Source organism: Capra hircus, chromosome 28 (assembly GCF_001704415.2).
Source record: "Capra hircus breed San Clemente chromosome 28, ASM170441v1, whole genome shotgun sequence".
Taxonomy (NCBI): domain Eukaryota; kingdom Metazoa; phylum Chordata; class Mammalia; order Artiodactyla; family Bovidae; genus Capra; species Capra hircus.
This window is the reverse complement of record NC_030835.1, coordinates 30,481,420-30,498,804: the sequence shown is the minus strand read 5'-3', so window position 1 is coordinate 30,498,804 and position 17,385 is coordinate 30,481,420. Positions and strand designations below refer to the sequence as shown.

At 41.6% G+C, this 17,385-nt stretch overlaps 1 protein-coding gene across 6 annotated transcripts in view; it reads right to left on the bottom strand.

The window, feature by feature from the left end:
• Positions 1-16,888, bottom strand: part of FAM13C (family with sequence similarity 13 member C) — a 144,458-nt gene extending 127,570 nt beyond the window's left edge. The window contains exons 1-4 of one of the 6 annotated variants that reach the window (XM_018042465.1): positions 16,806-16,888; positions 16,374-16,412; positions 7,602-7,658; positions 3,548-3,743 (exon numbers count right to left, since the gene is read on the bottom strand). In XM_018042465.1, the coding sequence (XP_017897954.1) occupies positions 3,548-3,663 (116 nt within the window). In that variant the 5' untranslated portion in view covers positions 3,664-3,743; positions 7,602-7,658; positions 16,374-16,412; positions 16,806-16,888. Of the gene's footprint in view, positions 1-3,547; positions 3,744-7,601; positions 7,659-16,373 lie in introns of all 6 variants that reach the window. The other 5 variants (XM_005699047.3, XM_005699046.3, XM_018042464.1 and 2 more) reach the window with 5 other exon arrangements.

Below are 17,385 nucleotides of genomic sequence, written 5' to 3'. Positions count from 1 at the left end.
GTCGCTCAGTCGTGTCTGAGTCTTTGCAACTCTGTGGACTGTATTATAGTCCCTGGAATCCTCCAGGCCAGAATACTGGAGTGGGTAGTCTTTTCCTTCTCCAGGGGATCTTTCCAACCCAGGAATCAGACCCAGGTCTCCTGCATTGCAGGCGAATTCTTTACCAGCTGAGCCACAAGGCAAACCCAAGAGTACTGGAGTGGATAGCCTATTCCTTCTCCAGGGGATCTTCCCAACCCAGGAATCGAACCAGGGTCTCCTGCATTGCAGGTGGATTCTTTACCAACTAGAAAACCTATGTGGTAAATTAACGCTTTTGCTACATATCAGTAAATAATAAAGCCATACCTAATGAGACTAGGCTTACCTTATGATTAAGGTTAATCTTTCTTTGATATTATGATCACAAGGAAGAAGGAGAGAGGGAAGAAGGGAGAGAATATATGGAAAAATTATAAAAGACTTTGAAATTTAGCAGATATTCTGGCCAGCTCATCCATCTGGATAATCTCTGCTTTTTTTTTTTTTTTTTTTTTTGCCTATATCTAGGCTATTTTACAAGGTTACAAAGACAAAAATTAGCTTGTAGAAACCAATGGCAATGCAAATAATTTCTCTCCATAGAAATTGTAATTGTGATCACAGAAAAGCAGTTGATTATTACCCTATAGATATTGCAAGTTTTGCCAATTCTGTGTGCATCAAAAAATTTATCTCAGCAATCCTTGTCAGACTATAAATGTGCAATACTTTGCATTTTGTTTTTAAGTGGTTGTAAATACCTCATTAATTTCCTCATTAATTTATGATTTAAATAAAATTTTTGATACATCTCTATTTCATATCTGTGTAAGAGACATAATTATATCCTCTTTTGAAACATGACTGTTATAACCGAATAAAGATATAATGTTGTTTTATAGAAAAATATATATCTACCATTTTATAAAAAATTTTTTATGTAATTGTATACATGAAATATGTGTGTATGTGTGCATGCTAAGTTGCTTTAGTCATGTCTGTCTCTTTGCAACCCTACGGACTGTAGCCCACCAGGCTTCTCTATCCATGGGATTCCCCAGGCAAGAATACTGGATTGGGTTGCTGAGCCCTCCTCCAGAGGATCTTCCCAATCCAGGGATTGACTCCCATCTCTTAAGTCTCTTGCATTGGCCGGTGGGTTCTTTACCATTAGCACCACCTGGGAAGCCGTGTGTGTGTGTGTGTGTGTGTGTGTGTGTGTGTGTGTGTGTCTGTGTGTGTGTGTGTCTGTGTGTCTGTGTGTGTGTGTGTGTGTGTGTACAAACAGCTGTGAGTCATTCACTGAATAATACTGAGTGACTGAGTGCCAAAGATAGACGAGACAGACTGACTCACTGACCTCAAGGAGCCTAAGTCCTAGTGGACCTAACACTCACTCAATGTTTGTCTAGCTTATGTGACCAACATCACAAAGCTTTCAGGCCGAGAGGAAAAACACACTGACAAAAATCTCTCCAAAGTAATCCTTTCTCAATAACTAATTATTGCTTAGGAGTATAATATATCACCAAAGGGAAAAAAATTCAGAGTGAAATAACAGGTTTTATATAAAAAGGGGGTAAGTAAATTGCTAGACTCATACTTGGAAGTTCTGGGTATCTCTTGTTAGAAACAGTGTGCTTTTATGAAAAAGAGTTTCCACTCAAGTTCTTCCAAATCTGACTCAAGAGGTTATGTAATCCCTCTAAACTTTTGTTTTTCCATTTGTACAAAAAGATAATAATAACCATTTCATGGGACTGTCGTAAACATGGTACATGCCTGGAACATAGTAAATGCTTAAATAGGTGTTAGCTGATTTTATTAATAATATTATTTATTGATGTTCAGTTCTTGATCAGTACTCAATCAATGTTAAATGTATCTCTCCAAAGTAAATGAGAAGAATGAAATCTGTTTCAAGATTCTCTAAAATATGGAAGACCTAAAATTATATTACTGAAGTTCTCTTAGTTATTAGGGGGAAAAACAATCTCATTGTATACACAGAGATCTTAGGAATGAATTGGAAATTTTACCTGCAGTCCAGGATTCCAATGCTGTATTATCAGAGAAGACTACACAAGTCTCTCTTTCTCCTAGAATCTTCCTGCGCATGAGCAACAAACTTGGAATGACTTGTGTCATTAGCACCTTATTACAAATGACGACTAGGTAATTTCTACCAGGCCAGACTATAGGATGACAAGAAAGAGGGCATTCAAGGAGAGATTGCTGGTCACTCAAAGCCCACAGTGTTGAAGGTGATCCTTAGTAGGAGATTCAAGGTCGGAGGTTACCCAGAACCAGACTCGGTCGGCAGCCCTTTGAGCACCTATGTCCTCCGCAGCACCACACTCCTAAACAAACAAGTGGCGGGTGTGCTCAGCAGGAGGCAGAGTCTCAAGTTCACCATAACTCCAGTGGTATTTCACACTTAACCTTGCCCTACAACCCAACTCAAATTCAGAAAATCACAACAGTTTCATGAATGCAGAGGGCATATCATCTCACTGCGAAATTGACTAAATAAGAGGTCACTATGCCAAAAAGGAAGAGAGAGAAAAATCACAAGGCCAATAAGAAAATTACAAGATCAAATAAACTGCCCCGCCAAAGTTGTTCTAACAGAGATCACCTGGTGCCTATTTGCTAGGTAGGACTGGACTTCAAGTTATTATATAATTAACATATTACACTGAGAGCTTCCCATATCATATTCAGTGTCAATAGCTTTTTTAGTGTTAAAAAAAAAGGTCACATTAATGAAGCACTTATGTCTCCAAAACTGCATTAGGTGCATTACAAGTACAATCTTAAGGCTGGGCCCATTAACCTCCCAGTAAGATTAAAATGGGTTATATTCATCTCTTTTTATAAGAGAGAATAAGTTATTTGAGGGGTTTTAAGAGTTTTAAAAATCATATTTTTTGCTACCTCCCTCTACAACTAGAAAAATGAACTAAATAAACAAATATGTAGATAAAATGAATTACTTGAATCAAGTTGGACAGATGCTTCATTCATACATGTAAATATTTGCCGACCTCAAAGAAGCAAATTCCCACACACATTAAAACAGGCACATACATTGCTTGAGTGTTTTTCCAAAGCCACTAAACTGCAGCCTAAGAAGAATGGCTCTAGATAACCTTGGGACTTTTGATCTGCTGAGAAGAGTCTCCAAGTTTGGGGCCATTTTTTCCTGTCCTGGGTAAGTGAAGATCACTGGAGATCCTCCTCCACTCTCCCCGGCAAAGACTGCAGCAGCTCCTCTCAATCAATGTCAAAGTCCAGCATTTAAGAGTAGCAGTTTGAAAGGGCACTTAATGAGCAGACTGCCCAGCACAGAGCACTATTAATACCCCCGGAAGGGAAGCATGCACGCGTCCCAGTTCGCCGGTGCCCAGTGGCAAGTCAAGCTAATCACTGCCTACAAAAGAACGCGCTCAGACTTCACCAGAACCGTGCTCTCGCCAGACACACCCAGCTGGGCAAAGGTGCCCGAGAAGGTGGAGGCTGCTACCTGACTTTCTCCGTGGCTCCTCCCGTTCTCCGCCTTGAAGATGGACTTGGGTTTCCGCGACTTGAAGTTGCCCATGGTGGGGCGCAGCACGTCCAGCCGCGGGGGCTGCTCTGCATGCTGTGGCTCACTGGGCGGCGGCGCGCGCTCCTCTAGCGGAGGCCTGGCGTCGGGGTAATTTTCTTTATTGTCTTCATCTCTAGAATAGGAAAGACTCGGGATTAGAAAGCCCCGAAGAGTCTAATAACCCGCCCTGGAAAAGAGGCTGGCGATACCCACTGCTGTTCATTTACTCGGCAAACTTTTTAGTGTAGGCTGTTTCAGAGAGACTGAACTTCACTTTTTAGAACATGCCACACTCCCTTCCAGCCTTTGCTAGTGGGTACATTTTCCATAGCTGTAGCTTGGTACATGCTATCGTATTTGCTTCCCTTTTTTCATTTCAATATGGTTTCACATATGTCATATTTTTCTTTCACAATAATAATGTGAGATATCCCGGTTAGCTATGATCATCCCAACTTTATAGACTCTAAACCTCTCTGATTAAATAAGGTGCCAAACTGAAGGGCTAATTCACTCAGACCTGGAGTGGGCCCTCAGTCTCTCATACATGAGTCCTTGGCTCAAGGTGTTGATGTTTGCTCCTCACTGGCAAGTCTTCAATCATCTCCTTAGAACTTTCAGTTAAACTTTGAAAGTTTAACTAGAGGGGCTTCCCTGGCGGTCCAGTGGTTGAGAGTCCACCTTGCAGGGCAGGGGACACAGGTCTGATTTCTCATCAGAGAACTAGGATCCCATATGTGGCAGAGCAACTAAGCTCTGAGCTCCAACTACTGAGCCCAGGCGATGGGGGCCCACACAGCACAACTAGAGAGTCTGTGTGTTACAGCTGAAGATCCCACATGCCACAACTAAGCCCTGATGCTACCTGATTAATTAGTTCATTAAAGATATATTATAAAAAAGTTTAACTAGAAGCTATTTTAATAAGATACATACAACCTCAATAGAATATAAGACAAGGGCCAAATTTCACCCAAACAAGCCAACTATTTAAACAACCCTTTCAATGCAAAGCCAAAGACCCCAGTGTCTTGGTCCTGTTGGTGTGGAATGGCTGGAGAAGACTGACTGGGCTGGCATTACCTGCACATACTCAGTTCTAGGAGGGCACTGTTCATGTTCACCCATCAATCAAATTCAATACATCATCCCACCATTTCAATTTCCTCAAACACAGTGATGTAATAACACTCTTAGTCATTCGTCCCTCTTAAATCTAGATGTATTTTAGAATTCAGCAACTACCATAGCCAAAGGGAGCATTCCCCTTACATCAGCGGTCCCCAACCTTTTTGGCACCAGGGACCAGTTTCGTGGAAAACCATTTTTCCATGGCCAAGGTCAGGGGATGGCTCACGCAGTACTGTGAACAATGGAGGGGTAGGGAACTGAGCAGCAGATGAAGCTTCATGCTTGCTCACTCACCTCCTGCTGTGTGGCCTGGGTTCCTAACAGGCCAGGGACCCAGTCTGTGGCCCAGAGGTTTTGGGGACTCCTGCTTTATATGATCAGATATGCAGATAATACCACCCTTATGGCAGAAAGTGAAGAAAAACTAAAGAGCCTCTTGAGGAAAGTGAAAGAGGAGAATGAAAAAGTTGGCTTAAAACTCAACATTCAGTAAACTAAGATCATGGCATCTGGTCCCATCACTTCATGGCAAATAGATGGGGAAACAGTGGAAACAGTGGCAGACTTTATCTTTCTGGGCTCCAAAATCACTGCAGATGGTGACTGCAACCTTGAAATTAAAAGAAGCTTGCTCCCTGGAAGAAAAGCTATGACCAACCTAGACAACATATTAAAAAGCAGAGCCATTACTTTGCCAGCAAGGTCTGTCTAGTCAAAGCTATGGTTTTTCCTTAGTCATGTATGGATGTGAGAGTTGGACTATAAAGAAAGCTGAGTGCAGAAGAATTGATGTGGTGTTGGAGAAGACCCTTGAGAGTCCCTTGGACTGCAAGGAGATCCAACCAGTCCATTCTAAAGGAAATCAGCCCTGAATATTCATTAGAAGGACTGATGCTAAAGCTGAAACTCCAATACTCTGGCCACCTGATGCAAAGAACTGACTCACTGGAAAAGACCCTGATGCTGGAAAAGATTGAAGGCAGGAGGAGAAGGTGGTGACAGAGGATGATATGGTTGGATGGCATCACCAACTGGATGGACATGAGTTTGAGCAAGCTCCAGGAGTTGGTGATGCACAGGGAAGCCTGGCATGCTGCAATCCATGGGGTTGCAAAGAGTTGGACACGACCGAGCTGAACTAAAATGTTCCTCATTCAAGGAGAATTCTAGAACACTCAAGAATAAGAAAAAGTGGCTTTTCAAATTTAAAATGACTGTTTTGATGGACTGCTTCCTAAAAATAAAACCTGAATTTTGTTTTTAAGTCATATTTTCAAGGCACCCAAAGGATGTAAATGTCATTCTTGACTTGAAGAACAAGGAAGGTGGGGGTCAGGGGGAAGCACTTTCTCTTATTATACAAATGTAAAACATAAATACAAAAGTCATCTTTATGAATACATTTCCAACTTATTACTGGTTCCTCAGAATCCCCAAAACAGAGTACAGGTAATGTAATTTATGTCACTTCTTATTGCAATCAGCCATAACTGAGAATGAACATGGTGTTCTAAAAAGAACAAGAGTCCAAAAGATCCTCCCACTTGTTAGAGATGCATCCTGAGCCACACCACCTCACCTCTGCAGCTCTCATCCATAAGATACTATGCATCTCTAGCACAGTAGTACAGGTAGTACAGTCTCTGTGAAATGCCTACCAAAGAAAGTTGGCTCCAGACGACAATCCAATAAATGGGGGCTATTGTTACTCTCTCATAGGGCCTTAGGTGAATAGCTGTTTGCAGAGAAAAAACTGAAGGCTATTTTTAGTCTTTCCAATGCCTCCAGGATAAAGTCCAAACTCCTTTGCAGGGTACTTAAAACATTTGTAATCAGGTCTTTTTCTCTCTGGAACTTTATTTCTTACCACTCCTAGCATCCTCAGCTCTCAGGGTTCCTGCCATCCTGAACTGCTTGCTTCAACTTGAATTCTCTCTGCTCTCTGTTGGCTAGCCAGTAATTTGATCCCTCTGCTTGGTAGCATCATAGTTTTTGGCCTTATATTCCACCAAAAAAAAAAAAAAAAAAAAAGGAGTCACGTGCCACATGTAATTTTCTTCAGGAATCCATCCCAGAAACCTCACTGGGCTATTTGGTCCTTCTAAGTGAGTCTTCTGTTTCCCTGTAGTAAAATAGCACCTAATGTACTGTAGCATCATCACCTATATTCTTGTCTATCTCCTCCAGGGCACTGAACCCCTGGGAGCAGAGACTGGTTTGTTTTTCTACATCCCATATCTGTCTCCACTGGTTTCTGATGCACACAAAAAAGTATGAAACAAAGGCCTTCAACAAATGTTCCTTATCCAACAAGTGGACTTTTGCATCATGTATACCAGAGTCCAAATTCTGCCTCATCACAGCTGTGTTATACTGGATGAGATATAATCCCTCTGAGTCTCGGTTTTTCCACCTCGGATGAGGAAGGAAACAACAGCTTCCTTTTGGCTGTTAAGATTAAATAATAAAATGTATGTGAAAGTGCTTGAACACAGCAAACTTGGAAGAGAAATGGTTAATGTTAAGATTTTGCCATCATACCATGAACCCCCTGATGACCAAGACTGCCATGTTTGGTGAATAATTCTAGAACCTCTTCCTTAGTCTATAATGGGAACATTTAAATGCACTAATCAATGTTTAATTCAGTAGGTATTTACTGAGCATTCTCCATAGAAAAGATACTGTCCTGAGTGCTAAGGGGGTATCCAAAAGTGAACAAAACTTCCTTCAAGAGCTGATAACCTTTTAGAAGAAATAGGATATGAGAACAAATTATTAGAATTCAAAGAGAGTTAAGACACCAGACCAGATGGTTTCTGTCCTTCATAATTAAGAACCAGGCAATGGTGGGTCCTACCTGAGACTGGAGCAATCAGTCTGATCTTCATGCAGAGAGACTGTGTCTTCGTCACACCTGAAGAGAGGAAATAAAACCACATCAGATCCAACTGCCTGCTGAAGCAGAAGAAGCAATATTCTAGAATTATTTGAAGATTAGCACAGGAAACTAAGGAAAGGAACAATCTTTACCACTCTCACCCAAACCAGTGTCAATTCCTCAGATGTCCAACAGGTAATGATACCAATGTCATATCATGTGAGCTTAAATGCTTAGAACCAGAGGTAACACTCCTTTTTCATCCACTGCTCTGTGTCACCTCAACTAACAAGACCTTAGCAACCTAAGTGTTCACAGCCCTTGAGGGACCATCTGACACCAAGACTGGTAGCTTGTTGTTGGCTCAGAAGGGACGCAGCTACATGCCTCCTGGCATTTCTTCTGCCTCCGGCAGTCCCAAGCCACACCAGCTGCCATCTGGCTTGCTCCACTGGCCTCCAGACTTTCCTGACCTCCTTCCTTTTCACAAAACTTATGAAATAACCTCATGAAGAATTCTTGGCTTTTCCATACTGAAAAATCTCCAGAGCTCTACACTGCCTAAGGGCATCTTGAGGAGGACCGCAGTCTCACCCCAGTGTATGAGGGAGCCTTTGTTCCTGTTCTCAGCCTTCCCCACCCCATCCCACCCAACCTCACCCCACCCTGCTCCAACCTGGAATGCTTTTTCTATCTTCAACTCCTACTTAGCCCTCACTGCTCAAGCCTTACAAGCTCTGTGAACTTTCCTTGCCAAGTTCATCCACACGCCATGTTCCCACTTTAACCATAGTACATAAATGTTTCCTTTTCATTCTGAGGTTTTAGTAACCATCTAGTTCTTGCCTAGTTATGTAGTTTCTTTGTCCCTCTGAGATCTTTTTAATTAGTTGTTAATTCCATGAAAAGAAACAACCATTGTGTCTTTTTCTAGATATACTGCCACAGTGCCCACAATGCTACCCCAGAGTAGATACTTCATAAGTATTTGAATCAAATCATTAACCTGGGCCCCTCGGCAAGTCTGTTCCCTGAAATAAGTGTGTGTGCCTAGTCACTCAATCATGTCCGACTCTTTGTGACCCCAGGGACCGCAGCCTGCCAAGCGCCTTCCTCCAGGCAAGAATACTGGAGTAGGTGGCCATTCCCTTCTCCAGGGAATCTTCCTGACTCAGGGATCAATCCCAAGTATCCTGCTTTGCAGGTGGATTCTTTAGTCTGAGCCACCAGGAAAGGCCCGATATAAGTGAGCAAGCATTTACTGAGCACTGAATGCTTCCAAATACTGCCTTAGGCACTGGAGCTGTGCTTCTCAAACTTTTGGGGATTCAGGACTGACCAGTTGGTTTTCCATTTCCAATCCACCGTGGAGAAATAATTTGGTAAAAATGTCACAGGAATGTCAAATTCTTATAAAGGTTATTAAAAGCATACTCCCTATTTCTGTACTGTTCTTATCTCAGACTAGTTACAATTTGTGAACCCACACTTTGAGCAGCACTACTTTTTCTTTTTTTAGTATAATTGCTTTATAATGTTGTGTTAGTTTCTGCTGCACAACTAAGTGAATCAGCTGTGTGCATACATATACCCCCGCCCTCCTGAACCTCCCTCCACTCACCTCACAATCCCACGCCTCTACATCATCATGAAACAGTATATGGTCCTTCCCCCTCCCCCCACCATGTCTTCTGCCTGCTTTGTGCCTGTAAAAAACCTTAATCAAAGAATACATTTGATTAAGTGAGAAATAAGAAAGTGAGAAGTGAGAAATGCTGAAACCAAGGAAAACAGTCTAAGGAGACTAAGAATAAGGTAGTCAGTAAGCATAGGCAAGGACCTTTAGCTCTTTCTCAAGAGCTGTACATAATATTCTGAGCCATATCCTGTGAGCTATCTTACAGATAACAAAACCCCAGGTGGAGGAGTTAACTACAGGATGACCAGGCTGGACCCAGGACTTGAGCTGCCACAATTCTGAGAACTGACCACAAAGAAATGAGAACAAGAGCTCCCTGGAACTGAAGATTAACTGTACCTAAAACAACCAAAACCAAAACCATTTAAGGATCTTCCCTGTTTCTCCCCTGATTGGCACTGGCTGCCAACTTATGCTTTTCTTGGTGGAATGGAAACCTGCATTTGGGATGAGCTGACGAGCTCCAAAACCAGGTAAGCCCACCGGGTGCACGCAGGCAGCATTCCCATTGGTGAGTGCTTGCCAGTTGGTTCTGACTGCTGTTGAGGACTGTTTGTGAGCACTAGTACTATTTGGACATTCTTGCCAGTTGGTTCTGATGTGTGCCTGATGTTGAGAACTGTTTGGGACATGAGGTGCTATGTGGGCATTTTGCCAGTTGGTTCTGACATATGTCTGATGTTGAGGACCGTTTGTGAGCACCAAGTGTCATGTGAGCGTCAAGTGTCATTTTTGGGCATTTTGCCAATTGGTTCTGACATCTGACTACCATTGAGGACCATCTGTTTTGGGACTCCGTAAAGTGTTTGTTTGGGACTCTGTACTGGTCACCTTCAGAGATGCTTATGATGGATCTGTTGTTTGGTGTGTGAATGTGTATTCCATTTGTGTTGATTGGTATTCTTGTTGCGTTATATAAAATGGGAAATTCAGGTTCAATTCATTAAGAAAAATTTTAGCTGTGAGTTTATGACTAAAAAAGAAAGATAATTTTTTTGGACAATGTATGGCTACAGTATTCTTCAGAATCTGAAGAAGATTGATTAAGATAAAAGCCCTGAAATTCACAAAACTGGTTCTTTTTGCATATGCAGTTAGGGAAAGCTAACTTGATAAAACACTTTTTTCCAGATCCTGAGAAAACAAAAATACGCCTGAGAAAAAGTTTGAGTGACTTTTATCATGTCCTTGAAACACAAACACAGTCCACTTTGCCTGGATCTTCAGCCTTGGGTTAACTATACAAAGGAAAAAAAAAGGCTTTAAAACCGAACGCATAATTTGGCTATTCTGGCTATACTCCATAAACTGATTACCTACTTTTGTATTCTTGTAAGACCAAGAGGGAAACTAAAGATGTTTGGGTTTATTCAACATATGTGTTGTACTACTGAAGAAAAATTATGCTATTAAAAAATGTATGTTTTTTTGAAGTTATGCAGAATGTTCTTAAGTTTGCAATCAGAAAATGCTGATGTAACATTTCAACCACTTGTTTCTTGGTTTTGTTAAAACTTTCAAGGGTTAAAAATTGTAACTGCTATTGAGGATGAGTCCTCATATGTAAAAATGATAAGTGAAACATTTTGATATGTAAAGCAAGTAGGATATATGTTTTCAACAAAGAGAATGTATAAAGAATGGAGATATTTTTGTTGAGGAAAAATGGTGATAATAATTTTTTCCTATGGTTGTTTGTTTCTGTATGAAGAAATAGAGCACAAATTTGTCTGGATTTAGAAAGTGACAAAAAGTCTGTGAAAAAGGAATTTTGAAAAAAAAATGTGTATGTTGTCAGGATTAAGATTAGACTGACTTTAACTAGGTAAATGAATTTTGTTACTAACAGTAAACTGAGGCAAAGTTGGGTTTTCTGTCAAAAAAGAAAAATTTCTTCTAGAATATTCGACTGATTTTGGTAACAGAGACTTCTAATGGAAAGTAATTGTTTTATTTCTAATCATACTTTTAACCCCCATGTTCAGGATGGAAAAATTCTCCAATAAGTTGTCACCAAGTATAGCTGCTCATGATGTTTAGCACTGCTGACTTTAAGTGTACTGCTTAAAGCACGTGTCCATTGTTTGTCTGACAATTGGGTATGAATGATAAAATGTATGGCCTGTACAGCATTTCCCTATTAACCTCTGAGCCTGTTCATGATATCTGATTAGTTTTCCCCCTGAAGTGGACAACTAGGCAAACATATAAATAAAAAAAGAAGCCAAGCACTGAGGAACATGGATGTACCCAGAGCATGCAAAAGAACCACTCTAGCAACCTTGGATCAGTTTCCTTGCTTTTCCTTTGTTTTTTCACTTTTGAAGTCTCAATAACCCACACTGTCCATCTCATGGAAAACAATAATTCCTAAATGCTGTCTTGTTCTCCACTATTTGACACATCTGCTTTAATAGATCATCTAAACTTTGTAATGTGAATTAAAATGTTTCCCAATAAAAGCAACCTAGCTAAGTAGAAAAATTAATGAAGAAGAAAAATCTACAATTGTTGCTTCCAAAGAACTAGGGTTCAAACAAAGGTTCAGCCTTCGAGCTCAACAATACCTATTGTTTAAGACTTTGGCAAGAACTTTTTTTTCATCCCCCTCATTTGATTTATTAATCTTTCTTCTCAAAGCACAATTAGTTAAAAATGGAAACTCAGCACCAGAACATACAAAGTTGCAGATGCTTTCTGAAGTAGGAGGCTAGACCTAATTAGCTGATCAGAGTTTAAGGACTATGGAACAACTCCAGCCATCACCCAAGAAAACACAATTTCTAGCTTGCAGATATGGCAATGAGATAGATCTTTCTATGGCTTCCAGGGCGCACATACACAAGCTCTTTAAGTTCAATTGGGTTTTCCATGGCTTCTGTGAAGATCATCAAGTTCTATTCAATTAACATCTTCTTTCTAATTTTTCTACTGAGTCCTTGCCCCAGAGCCCCCAACAAATGCACAATACTGGCTCAATTATAAAACTAGATTTCACGGTGGGAACCCATACCCAGATATCCCAACTCTGGGGGAAAAAAAAAATCAACTCGGATCAAGTGCCCAACTGGTCCTGAGCATGAGATTCTCTTCCTACATATTATTCTGATAAAAGAATTTAAAGACCAATCTCTTTAATGATCTTCGTAAATATTAAGCTGACCATCTTCTAGTACAATGTTTTTCAAACTATAAATTGTGACCTGTTATACGGGGTTAATAATTACAGGGTCCTGAAATTAGACAGCAGCTATCAGCATTTTGTTTTTATTATTGGTAGAGAAACAGAATAGGAAAAAAAATGTCAGTATAGTGAGGGCTAAGTGTTATTTCACGAAACTTGTTCAAAGAAATCATGTATGTATGTGTGTGCTGGATTGCAATATAAAATGCTTTTCTTAGTGTTGTTCACAGTAAAAATGTAAAGACACCTCTATCAAATGATTTCCTTTGAGGTTCTCATCAACTAGATTCTAAGTCCAGGAATTTTTAATTTGTGGTTGCCCAGATAATACATGAATAATTTGTCCTTGCCATCATTTTCCTGTGAAGTGCTCAAGGTAGGTAGTTATCTCTCTACTTGGATTTTTGCTTCCTCTAATCAATCACAAACAAGAAATGTTAAAAGGTACTTTCCAGTTCATCTTCTCTTTCATATCATCTCAATTAAGCCTGACAATGGTGTGAGGTAAGCATCACCTTCACCCAGTGGCTAAGGGATTTCCCAGGATTCCAAAGCATAAAGCAGTGATGCCTGTGGGGCTTCTGCTTCACACTAAGCCCATCAAATAGTCTCTTCAAATGTTTCCAGAGGCTCAAGAGAGAGAGAAAGACTTGTTTTTTAGAATAATGGTGGAGAAATACCCATAAGTCACTTTTTTGACTTGGGATAAATTAAGTACAGAGGTCTCAGATTGGTAATGCGATAAAATGTAGCTGTACTCAAAAGGGGACTGCCATATTCCCTGCAGTATCGTGTTCCTTGAAGGCACAATTGCAGAGGAACAGCCTGCAATCCTGTGGGATTTCCCAAAGTGTGCCCCCAGAACCATTTGCGTTGGCACCACCTGGAGTCTCTGAGTAAGATGGCAAGCTGCACTATATTCAATTTCCTCGGATCAACCATAATAGAAAAGAATATAAAAAAGAATGTATATACTTGTATAACTGAGTCGCTTCGCTGTACAGCGAAAATTAGCACAACAGTGTAAATCAACTATACTTCAATTTTTGAAAGAAATTAATTTTTTAAAAATGGAAAAATACAGCAAGTTCCAGCTTCATCCTCACTGCTAGCCCCACTAAATCAACTCTCGGAGGGTAGGGCCAAGGAATGTGAGTTTTCAAACTAGATTGCTTTTCCCCCACATAACCAGTATGCTTCTAAAATGTTCAATGCTGACCTAAAGGTTTACAAAACCCAGACCAGCATTTGGCTGACTCCAACACGATCACCCATTTCTAGGTTTCCACTTGAGAATAAAGCCTGGGAACTCTGGATTTTTCACAAGCCCCTAACCCTTTCCCCAAATAATACTGACAATCCTTTGGTTTTGAGAATTACTGCTTTGGATGATAACTAATTTGCCACAGAATTCATTGCTGGATATGCTTCATTTCAAGTAATGAGTTAGCCAGGGCAACATAGGAAATGACCACGGAAAAATAACAGATGAGAGGGTACACAGATAGAGAACCAAGGCCAAGGCCATTCTGACCTTGGAAGAATCTGGGTAGGAAAAAGAAACTGAACTGGGCCACATTTGCACAGACAGGGACAGGCAAGGCATGGGAAAAATTAAGAAGAGAATAAAATGTGTCCTTGAGTACCTCCCAATTTCACTCCCTTTGACTCTTAAAAGACCCCCAGCTGGCCAAGCAGAACCTTGTTAGGTTAAACTAGCTGATAACATAATTTATATTAAAATATTAATGACAATTTGAATCCACCTCCCAGGGACACAGACTTTTTAAATTTCCATTTTAATAAGGGTCACCACCAGAGTTCTTCATCCAAAAAAAAATCTCTAGGTAGAATTTCAGGCAGTAGAAAAGATAAGTATGTGTGGGTGGGTAGGAGGAAGTAGGTGTAGCGTGGAGATAGGAGAAAGGCGATGTTTTCTTTTATCCAGACCGTAGAATAGAGGCAAGTGCTGTATGCCAAGACCAGACCTGAACATTTATGAATCACCTGCTACTTCTATCTCAGTATAGCACATTCTGATCCTGCTGGCTTTGGGGTCATGCCTAAAGAACCAAGGAAAACTGAGAGGAGAAAATACTATATTAGACAATGACTAGTTATAAATGGCCCTAGACTGTACTGTTACACCTATGAAGGCTTGGTATGCTTCAAATATGCCCCTCAGATTTTTAGATTAGCCAGATGGCATCCCAATTGTCACTCAGTGCCTTTTAAAATAAATCACTGTCACTTCTCTGAAAACAACAACAAGGTCTTATGCAATCAGAACTCCTTGGGGACTGTCCAAAGACAAGGTACCAGACTTTCCCCAGCATTTAACTAAAACCAATTTTAAAACAATGTCCAGGTGAAATCTAAAACTAAGGAACTCCATTTTGAAGCTGCTATGCCTATGGCTGACTTTGGGGATTCAGCCACACCAGGTCCTGAGAGTCGGGCCCAGGAAGCTTGTGGTGCTGTATGTATAGCAAAAGGAAGAAAGCAATACCCGTGTGCCCAAACCAGCGAGCCACAGCCTCATCTCTGGCCTGCGCCTCTCCCCACTCTAAGGCTTTTAGGAAAGCAAAGTTATAGCACCGTTACCAAGCAAGTTCATTAACAGGAAGAAGGTTTCAATGAGTGTTTTACACTGGATCTTCTAAAATCAACCCTGGATCTTTTTCTTTCTTTAAGTAACTCCACTTAAGACAGCCCAAAGCTCAACTCTAAGAAAGTAGCATCCAGAGAAACAAAAGAATGTAAAAATCAAGAGGGCCTGGGAAGCCCTATAGTCCTCCATTACCAAGTCACTGATACAGTGACTTGAATCTCATATCATTTATTTGCCTGTTAGGGAACTTTAGCAAATAGTTCCCAAGCTACTGGGACTTCTGTATCAAACTCGCAGCATTTTTTAAATGTAGTTGAGCATATAACCATATACCCCTCTTTTTCCTGAAAAACTATTTAGAGTAACTTCTATAGTAAGGTCCCAGAAGTAAACACCATGAGTTAGCCTAGAGAAAGACTGCTAAATAAAGCGTAGATATTTCATACATATATGTATATATGTAAATTCCGTATCAGTTACATATAGTATTAGCATAATATACTACCCATTAATTTTTAACATATACATATAATACAGTATTAGAAAAACATTAAGGAAAGGATGACAAGAATTAAAAGCATAAACTCTAAATATCTAATAAAAAATACCATGCATGCTGGTCTTGAGTAAAATATTTACACTCCTTCATTCCATGTTTGAATGGTATTACTTGTCCCTGTCAAAAGCGTTAGCCATAGGAGTAGATAGCACAGTCCTACCATAGCCAGATCTCTGAGGGCAGCAGACAAAATTGACAAAGGGCATGCGAGAAAAGTTTACTGTCTTAAAAGTCTGCAGAAAGGAGCGGGTGAGGCTAAGTTTAGCCTATTTATCACATGCTGGAATTCAACTCGAGTCATTTCACATCCATCTCCTACTTGCTGTAAATGTACACAGCGTGCTCATGAAAACAGACACCAGTGTTGGCAAAACACAACAAAGCTTCCTTGCTGACATGTCAACGAGATTCATTTTTTCAAAAATCTGAACTCCAAGAACACAAATATGGGAGCACTGTGCTCCCGTAAGCCATCAGTTTGCTTTAATAGCTCTCCCATGTTGCTAAAAGGCTGATTTCAACCTGTAAAGATTTCTGGGCCCCACCAGCCCCCACGACTCCCGGTCTTCACAGCCCCAGATTACAGGAGACAATGCATCTAGTACCCAGAGCGGCTGGGGACGGGGGAGGATACCTTCACGTTAGTTGCTCCCTGAGAAAGGCATGCAAATCTTATTGTATTGACAAGAATCACTTACTCTGTTACAGCGGTGCTGCTGAAGGAATTATCCTGAAGGCTGAAACAGAAACAAGAAAACATCAGCCAAGTCCGGCCGGGGAGCCGTCTCCCTGGTTGCTCTCCGGGAGTTAGAGCACACACACAAACATGGCATTGCAAGGCCAGTCTCAGGGCTCGCCCGGCACGCTCGCTCTACCTTGGGCTGCTGTCTGCACATGCTCGTAACAACACCCCCAGCAGGGGCCCAGCCGCACGGGCGAACCACAAAGCCCGGCGGCCCGCGAGGCTGCGGGGACAGAGCTGGGCGGGGCGCGGCAGGCAGCCGCACCCGGGACCCCCGCGAGGAGCACCTGGAGCGCTTCTCCGGGACCTCAATCTCGGCAGCCCAGCGCCGCCTTTAATCCAGGCCTCCCGGTGCCGGCCACCCCCTGGAAAGCCCGACTGTTTCTACCCAGGTGCTGAAATCTCCGGGGGACTTGCTTTCTTCCAGACGTCTCCTACCAGTTTTACAAGAGCTACCCCCTCTAGGGATGGAGGCTCGCAGAGATGCACAGATCGTTCAGAAAAAGCTGGAAGGGAACCAGAAGGGGGAGGGGATCATAACTGCTGTTTTTGGTGTCTATGTTTATTGCCCAGGAAGAAAAAGAAGAGCCCTGAAAGAGGGCTGGTAGCATTACACCAGTCAGTCTGCACTCCCGTTATTTCAGTCCCCAAGAGGAAGCGCCCAGCCCAGGACCTCAAAGCTCTGAATGAACCAGCTCAAGGAGAGGGGAGAATTTATCCCAGGCATTAGCTGATGACTGGGGGGAACGTGCGCGGAGTGGGGCTTGCTCTGCCCAGAGCAGCTGGCCCAAGCTCCACTCCCAACCAGTTTTACAAAAGATGAGAGATCCAATCCACCTGTGCTACCCACTTTAAACGAAGGCAGCCCTACTGGGGGAAGGGAAGGCTGTCAGCCTCCCACTTGCCTCATTCCCCAGGAGATGTCTGTCCTGTTCTCTTTTCATTGTTAATTTCTCCTGCCTGGTTGA